The sequence below is a fragment of the Anarrhichthys ocellatus genome, unplaced genomic scaffold, assembly GCF_004355925.1.
Source record: "Anarrhichthys ocellatus isolate YVR2014 unplaced genomic scaffold, GSC_Weel_1.0 scaffold9, whole genome shotgun sequence".
In the NCBI taxonomy this organism is placed as follows: domain Eukaryota; kingdom Metazoa; phylum Chordata; class Actinopteri; order Perciformes; family Anarhichadidae; genus Anarrhichthys; species Anarrhichthys ocellatus.
The window spans coordinates 670288-679641 of NW_022280039.1; the positions used below are offsets into that span (position 1 = coordinate 670288).

General features: G+C 39.1%; 1 protein-coding gene across 2 annotated transcripts in view; it reads right to left on the minus strand.

Annotated features, from left to right (window-relative positions):
• Positions 1 to 9354, minus strand: part of edil3a (EGF-like repeats and discoidin I-like domains 3a) — a 97436-nt gene that overhangs the window by 59810 nt on the left and 28272 nt on the right. For both annotated transcript variants that reach the window (XM_031849628.1, XM_031849627.1), the window contains exon 3: positions 1036 to 1164. In XM_031849628.1, coding sequence (XP_031705488.1) covers positions 1036 to 1164 — 129 coding nt within the window. The remainder of the gene's footprint in view (positions 1 to 1035; positions 1165 to 9354) is intronic.

Consider the following 9354-nt stretch of genomic DNA (forward strand, 5'->3'; position numbering starts at 1 on the left):
CTCTCTCGCTCTCTCTCTCTCTCTCTCTCTCTCTCTCTCTCTCTCTCAATGCTCAGTGGAGCACACACCGAGGCATGGCAGCCACATGACTTGGCCGATACATCATCCTGCAGAACTAAGCAAGATTTAGCACTTACAGACGATGAGCTATATATATGCTGTTTCCAAATTCTGGGATCTATTCAAAATGGAGAGGGTTTTTTAAAGCCAGATATTAATGTAGATGTTTTAATGCTGAACTTGCTGATGTTGGTTCCACTTGTTGTATATAAAACTAACAAATTAATTGATACATTCACTAGGTTTCACTTCCTGTCAGACTTTTTTGGTAAGTGGACAGTTATCAAATCAAAAAGCTTTCAGGTTTCAGGAAACGCCTAGAGAAGCTTTGCACCAATAGAATCGATAGAAGTTCTGGTGTTGTTCACACCCACATCCGCTTGCACCTCAACATTTACGGTAGAGATTACCCTTGTGCCCACTTTGAGGTCGTTAGAGGCTAAAGAGTTCAGGAAGTCTGTTTAAAGATAGAGCATACATTGTACGGGACTTGAGAACAATGCCCCTGGTCTAATGTAAAGTATTATCTCATAGGCAGCAAAAACCTTCTGACACTAACCTTTATTAAGAGCATGCTCAACAAAAGAAAGCCAGATCAGCATTTCTTTTCTCCACCAAACCTACGATCATTTTGCTGAACTCGTTCTTTTAACAGCGATTTACTTCCTGTCAGCTGCCTGACATTTAGTCACTGCTCAAGGTCATTATTTGTGTTGGAAAAGTCTGTCAGCTCAAATGGACAAACTTTACTTCATGGAATGTGTAAAAGGAGACAAAAAACTGTACAAGCTCTTTGATTCAATGTTTCTATTATGTGAGTAGGGATGCATAGATAACGATACCAGTATAGGGTCCATACTGGCAAGTAGTTAACTGTAAGTACTTGAAAACTATTTGTATTGGTGTACCCCTATCTGTGAGAAGGTTTTCGAGGATTTTTAGAGAGGGCAAGGGGAGAAAAGGGGTTCAACTTACTGTGTTGGCAGTGAACTCCACTGAAGCCCAGTGGACACTTGCAGACGTAACCAATGAAGGTGTCTCCCCTGTAGGTCTCACTGATCTCACATGTCCCTCTGTTGTGGCAAGGGTTTGGATGGCAAGGGCCTGCACAAGAGGAAAACACTGTTTAAAAAGTCTGTTTTGTGCCAATATTAAAACAGTGTGTTCAGGCCGTGAGACACTGATAATGAGCTCCAACTTTTACTTGTGTATACAAGTACACAATGTCCTACTGATTCACTCTGGTGTAGCATGCTTTTTTAAGTATGTGCATGAATAAAATGAATATTGCCATGCCAACAACCTTACCCAGCCAGTGGTTTAAAGCAAACTATACAAATAAAAAGTGGACTTTGCCGGTGCATTTAAATTAATGAATGAATGACCCTGAATTGGACCTTGTGAGACAGTGTACGAGTAAAACAGATTGACAGGCAAGCTGAGGATGACAGGAGAGCGGGGGGAGGCTGGCTTTTGGTGACTGTTGCTGGTCTCTGTGGTTTGGAGAGCAGCCCAAAACACAGGCTACACAACATTGAATATTCAATTGAACATTGAATATGAATACTTACAGAGGTAAGTGGAGAGCACAGACTAGCTGCAAGCTATCTATCACCTAAATGCATAGACAATCATACATGCAAATACACGCACACACATGAGAGTGCAGAGGAGGGAATTGCTTAACCAGATACTGAGTGCAGTAACATGAAAACGATACCAACAATACCAAAACATAAAATAGCCTTTTAATGGGTTATTTGTTACATTTGAAATAATTGTTTCCTTGGAAATGAATAAATTGCGTTTTTAAGCACAATTGAAATGTAAAACAGACACAGCCAAATAGCTTAGTTTTGATCTCTGCATACCCCAATTTATGTGATCAATTGTCAATAGTGGACTATTCCTCAGAGCAAAACCGTATTTGCTTGAGTGACTGCATAGACCTTTTCTGCTCCACTGGGTATGAGGCACAGGCAAGCTGGATAATTAATAACTGACCTCCTGCCATTGGTGCTGCTATTTATTCTTCTTCTATTTATTCTTAACAGAGGGTGCAGAATAGTGGCTGATACTGGAACACTGCATAGAGCTATCACACCAATCTTTGATTTCTTTGAGTAGCTAATGTTGCACGAGTCTAAATAAACTAATGTTCAAAAATAAATCTGTCTAAGATTGGTTAGAGTAAAATGCATCTCATTCTCATTCTCTCTGTATTTTTAAGAGATATGCTGAAACAGTGTTTATTGGTTGCTAACTGAGTATGAATAGCTGATTAACAAGTACATGTTCAGCACAACTCCTTTACGACACATGATTTCATAATCACCACAGGGAGATAGTAACTTTTCATTATCTTCTGCCATTTAACGATACAGTTCATAAAGTAGCAACATTGTGCAAAGAACACAAACTAAATAGGGGTAGACTTTACGGATTGCTTTCAGTCATGTGTGAATGGATCGGTTCTTGCATAGTTCGTATTAATCAATGTGTGTTTGCTCGTGGTTTTGTTGCTCACTTTGCTGTGCTGCAGCGTGTACTCAATGCCTCCAATCACTCGGAGTACATGGCCTACTTTGTAAAAGTTTCCACATGTTGTTCCACAACAAACTGATAACAACGGTTCAGCATTCCTCCTGAAAATCAAAGGGTGCGTATGCTGTACCCTGCACAAGAGTCATACAGCTCAGTGCAGAAAAGGCTATTATGTGCAAAACATTCATTTGCGAGGGAATTCATATTCTTGGCCACTAAACACATGTATTCTCACTGTGTGTGCAGCACCCCATTCATCATTACCATTGTTTTCTCTTAAATATTTGGGTGTAGCGAACACTGGTAAGCTTTGCAGCTGTGAGTGAATTTCAATAAAAAAACATCCTCAAAGTTCTGCTGGTAATGATTAATAACTCAGTGGAGCACTTTTTGTTCAGTGAGTGTGCGTTTTTTTTAATTTATTCACATAACGTTATCTCTTTGGGACCAATGGTGACAAGCACAGCTTTGAATTAAAGCTCTTACAACCAAATGTATATGACAGAGCAATATATTACTTCATTGGCAGTGCCCACAACATGGTGTCATATTACTGCCATCTCAAATCTTTCTTGGACCAACCTGCAGAGTGGGGCCAAATGTAAATGACGAGGCCTTGATGCAGGGTTATTGGTTTCATAACTCAAGGGCCTGCCAATAGCTGTCTCATCTTTTAAACATTGAGTTGTACGAGTGCTGTCAAAACTTTGTGGTTTGATATTGGATGGGAAAACTTTAGCAGTCCAACGTTGGATTTTAATGAAAACCTGGCCAAAGCGCAGGACATGTTGAACATTATAAAATACTGTTGTGAGAAGAACGTTTGGTGGTCTCTGAGATAACTTGTGGTCAGTTTGAAGCTTGTAAAAGCATGTTGACAGAAGAACCGGAGGAAGAAAAACAAATTTGCTTCTGTGAGCCAATTTTTAAGCTCCCTGTCTCTTGATAAAATTTCTATTCTAGTCTTTTTACAGTCATATCTTAGCGATGACAGGCAAACTGTGCTTTGACAGGTCTCTTATTTCATTTTAAGCGATAAGCAACAAGAAGAAGTCTCAAGGGTGAGACTATCATGCCCTCTTTAGTCAATTTGACAAATGAGAAGCCATGAGCACAAAATTTGACAATGTCAAGTAAACGGGTGCGGCCTTGGATTGTATACTACATCATCTGCTCAACAATTTAAGACTAGAGCCCCAACAAAGAAAATGTATGACTAGAAACGATCTCAGTCCAGAAAATAAATAAATAAATAAACAAACACCACTAGCAAGCTTATTATTGTTCTGTCGCTGGAATTAGAAGGCCTCTGGATATGAATTACAAACGAGTTAATCCTAGCGAAGTCATGCCATTTCAAAGCCAGGACCTGTATCAGTAATAATGAGAGTGGTGGCTGATCAGTTGACCAGAGCAACATATAATAGCTTTCACAGAGGCCCTGCTCTCTGAGGGAGAGGGGGGGGGGGGACACATTTCAGGGCTGTTTTGACGTGATGATCTATAGTCAGACCAATGCGTGCTGACAGCTTCCCTAATGGATGGAGAGCGCATGAAGCGGAAAAAAGCAAGGAGGAAAGCAGGCAGGCGGAGAGAAAGTGATACTGTGAGAGTGTGTTCTGTATGACAGATACATTTGAATCGGAAATTTGTTATTTTTTTAGATATAAAAGGCTACGAAGTAATATTTCAACAAAGACTGATAATTTATTTAAACCAAGAATTCTACAAGGTGGGGCAAACACTGCATATTTTTACACCCTGTGTGTTGAAAAAAAGCAGAAAACTCAATGGACTGCAACGATGTTTTGAGTCCGGATCGGATGCCGAAGTAACATTACCACACTCACACAATCTAATCAGCATTTTATATCAAAAACTATTCTGTTGAGAGAATGCAAACTAACCTTGGCAGTAGGGAAACACCATGCCTAATTGGATTTGCTACTATCATGTCCTCAGTGGGTTGAGATTTGCATTTTCAGTAATGTAAAGAAATGTATAGTCATGATGGAAGTGGCAGGGATGAGAGGAGACAAAACCCCTCCCTGGCCCCCACCCTGGCATTTATTTCAGAAATGCCAGGGAGGGGGCCATTATGTGTCATCTTAGGAGATCTCGTAAAGGCTGTCAACAGATGCTCTCTTCACTCAGTGTGCAGGTTGTGTGATGCATGTCTGGAGGAAACACTTGCAGCTTTGTTATGCGAATGTCAGCTGCTGCTCCGCTGTACAAGCCAACGCTCGCCCAGTGATTGATGCGAGCCTGTGCTGTGTCCGGCACTAGCGCTGCGATTTCTTTTTCTGGCTGCAAACAGAGTCCAATCAATCAGCTTTGAAAACCAGACCAATGGTTAGACACAGGAAAGCATCCTTTGTTTCCTTGAGGATCAATCACAAAGGCCTGACATTTCCAAGGTTAAAGCTACACATGTAGCAAACATTAGCGTTTTTTAAAATCTACAAGCAAACTCTAATTACATTAGACTTCACATTATAAAATAACCATTTATAAATGATATATTTTACTTTACAATACACCATTGAAACTGAGAGGTATTAAGACTCACTTGATTTGATAAGAGCGATAGAATTAACTGTTCACTCTGCGTTTCTACGAGAGAGACTGAGAGAAAACATTTCTCTATGGAAAATGTGAACAATATAGAGTATTATAGTTATTTTCACTGACAATAGAATGCTGGGGAAAAGAAGAGAAGTGTTGCTACTGCTTGCTCTGTGTTGGTTGGTGTCATGAGGAGGTCAGACAAAGCATGACTGAATGTTCTTGATAAAGATTTGTGCCGATCCCAGTGAAGTGGGTCAGGTTGTGGGGCCAGCTGACCATTTACAGCAGCAGCGGATTAAGTGCATCTAATACTCTTACTAAATACAAACAAGCATCTGCAGTCGACTTGGTCGCTGACAGCTCAACAGAGCAACACTACCTCGGTCACACCCACCACCTTCATTAAAAAACCTTTACTTCAAAAAGAATCAGGAGATAATTTAATTGACAGTCAATGAAACGAACCTGAAAATTAAATTGTCAACTCTGAATTTCAGCTCCAATTCACTCGTCTTGCACAGTACTAGGGTAACAAGCTGGCCAATCAACCACCTTGTTAACATTTTAGAAAATCTTTTTTTTTTTTTTTTTTAAACACACACATTCTACCTGCTTCAAGAGATTGAAATTGACATTGAAGCTCTTCGGCTCTGAATGTGCACCCAGCCACATCACAAGGAAATCTGACATGGCCTAATTGTGTCACATCTATTTGAACCCAGCCTCTTTCTCTATGACGGCTTCACTGGTTCACAGGCTCATGGTCAGTGCACCCATCCTTCACCTCGACTGATGAAAGTTGGCACCGCACCACCAATATTACATCAGTGCTCTCAGCGTGAGCCGCCGTACATTCATGCTTTTAGTGAGTCCTTGGCCTCCTAATCTCCTGTGCCCTTGCCACTCTGCCATTTCAGCCCATCATCATTTGACAATGTCAGGCAAATGCACTTTAAGAGTTGGAATAAGTAGGAATCACGCAGAAATAAAATGGTTGGGAATATGTCAAAAAGATATCCAAATGGAGAGGTCACGCTGAAGATCACCATTGTTCTGGCAGGATGAGGAGGAAGGCAGAAAAGGAGGTCGTCTTCTCAGAGACTAAATGCTGTGAAAATGTCCCTGCCTCGCAAAAGTCTTCTTTAAAAAAAAGACATTTTCCTGATTGTAATGTTTGTGAGCAATCCCAAATTGCATTTGGCAAGAGAACTTAGCCACAACTTAATACAATTTAGATAATCAGACAGAGGCTGGCTCCAGCCTGTTTAACGGAGGACTACTGATCCGCATTCTGCAAAGGGACTGTTTGTTATCCACTTAACCTTTAAGCTTCTTGAGGTCTTAGTGGCATGATGCAACCAGGGTGCATTTATAGTATTTGTTGTGCTATTATTTGAGCTGCTCCTACAATGGGCTTTGCAAACGCTCAGTCTGCGGTTGGTGCGTGGATGCCGGAGCCGACCCCTCGTGGAGAGCTCTCAATGAACTGAACCCTAAACAGATGAATGAGCAAGAAGATGATCCCTCTCTTTCTTTGTCTTCAATTTCATACAAGAGATTTAATGTAGAGAATTTAATTTCATACATCCTGTGCACATGATTCGCTCATATACTGGCGCTGAAAGCCACTGAGGAGCTGTGTGTGTAATGATTTGAGAGGACGGATGCCAAAGAGGAACATTTTTCATACTGTAGGTATTTGAGTATTAGACTCTCCTGATGAATGAAAGTGACAATTAAAATCACCTCCTGTTGCAAAAAAGGAGGGAAAAACATTTGAATGTATTGTTAATGAGCTGGTTATTTTGAGCTCACTGATGAGACTCATTAAAGAAACGATGCTCATTAAAGACATTAACATTCAAGCTCAAATTTGATGAATTAGTTAAAATAATCAAAGTGGTAATAATGTCACTAAGTAATATGTCAAATTAAAATTACAGTCTCCCACTGCACCTTAAAACACAATGAAGAAGGTGAGGCACTTAGAGCAGGCAGACTCTGCTCACTACATTTATTATTGTTATATTGTTATAGTGATATTTCTCTGTGGGATTTTATGCAGCAGAAAGGTAAAGACACAGTAATTTACCTACATCATTTTTATTTTTAATGTTATTAAGACATTTCCATTTGGTATGATATTTTGTACAATATGAAAAGACTCCTCGATGTAAAGAAAGAATCCGACCTTGTAGATAAAATGCAAGTAATTTCATCATTGTATTAATCCAATGGGGGAGGAGGACAAAATGAAATCCAATGCTCTATCATGTTTAGCACACTCTGCAGAATTTCTCTCTCTCAACCTCAAACTTCTAATTTTAATGATAGCTTCAGATGCCATGTAGATAGTGGGCCAATGTTCATAGACTATACTAAAATACAATCAAATCAGCATGGAGATAGACACAGAGATACACACAGGAGCTACAGAAACACCGGCCAAACTTGCTTAAGATAGTCCTCTCTATGTGTGCAGACACAGATGAGGGTGTGAATATGTGCATTAGAGATATAGAGGCTGTGAAATAGCAGCTGATATGCTAAATTCTTCAAACCTGTCATGAGTAATTTGCCCTTCCACATCATCCCGTCCTATTTTCTCTCCAAGTCCAGTTCCAGGTCAGTGGTCACAAGTCGCACCTAATTTGGGTCATTTTAGGATCTGCTAATTATTTTTTGTGCGGTTTGTCACATTGTTCAATGTTATCTGAAATGTGTACAGTACATAGAAAAAAAAGATTTACTGTAGTTATTCAAACGGTATATTTATGCCAAAAAATGAATGAAAGCAGGGTTGACATACTGTATATATATATATATATATATATATATATACACACACAGTATGTGCTGTCCGTCTTTAGTGCGACATTTATGTAACCAAACAACTAAATTTGAATTGTTTATTCTGACTTTGGTGAAAAGGTTTATTAGACATTTATTATTTAATTAGGATTTTTCAATTATTCAATCTTTTTTCGTTTGTGTTATTAAACTTTTCAATATATATTGTTTAATTTAATTGAAAGGGTTTATTTTTATATTCTATATCAAATATATATTCAGATTATATATATATATATATACTGTATATGAATGTGTGCACATGCACATGTAGGTACATACTGTGTTTGCTTTCCTATTGTCTGACTAACCCTTTAGAGTCTGAGATTACACTAAGCGTAGCGTAGCAACAATAAACTGCTTTGATTTGTGGGGTATTATTTCTTATCTAAATAAATCTTTCTTGTTTTAACCTATTTGATCTCAAATAAACCAGCAGATATTAATATTGATGAAAGAAAAAAGACAATTAGATGCTGAGGATGCACTTAGAAGTAGGAAGTTTGTATTCAGTTGCGGTACTTCCCCAGGATGTGAAGTGACATTTTAATTATATCACTGATGAAGATAAATCAGGTTCTTGTTTACTGTTGTCCTCTGTGGTCTTGCTTTTGTAATAAAACTCTCGTCACATTAGTTATTTCAATAATGAGAAGCACTACTTCTGAATACCAAATATTTCCCCCGAGGAAAATGTTTTTATGAGGAAGTTTCTGTGTGATAATTAACAGATATTTACTTTACTATTCATTAAACACTAAGAGCAGCACAAAACACTCTCAACGCGCTCCTTAGGGATTGGATACACTGTCCTGTACATTCCGACTGATGCTAATGGAATGCAATTAAGGATGCAATGCATTGTCCTTTAGATAAAAGAGTATGTTGAAACGTTGAAATTGCTGTATATTAATGCTACTCTTAAGTTAATGGATTGTAAAGTAAAAGCTTGGAGCCATTTTCCGTTGAAATTACGCAAGAAGCTCAGGTATTCTGAAAAGCAATCAAGGTAAAGCAATTGCGGAGCTGAATTGGACCGTGAGCTTCTGAAAACAATCTCATAACGGTACCAGACAAAGACGAGCTGCAGTAGTTCGCAAGAGTCACACTATTAGAAGAGGTTTAAATAGGACTGCGGTATGAACTTAACTACCAAATGATATAATCATGAGTGCTGCTGACAGGCATGATCGGTGAGCTGATACAGGAATTAGTCAATGGTAATGAAGGGAGGAAGGTCAAGATTTAGTCAGGGAACGAGCTCTGTCTCTCTCTCCCTCCCTCTCACACACACACACACACACACACACACACACACACACACACACACAC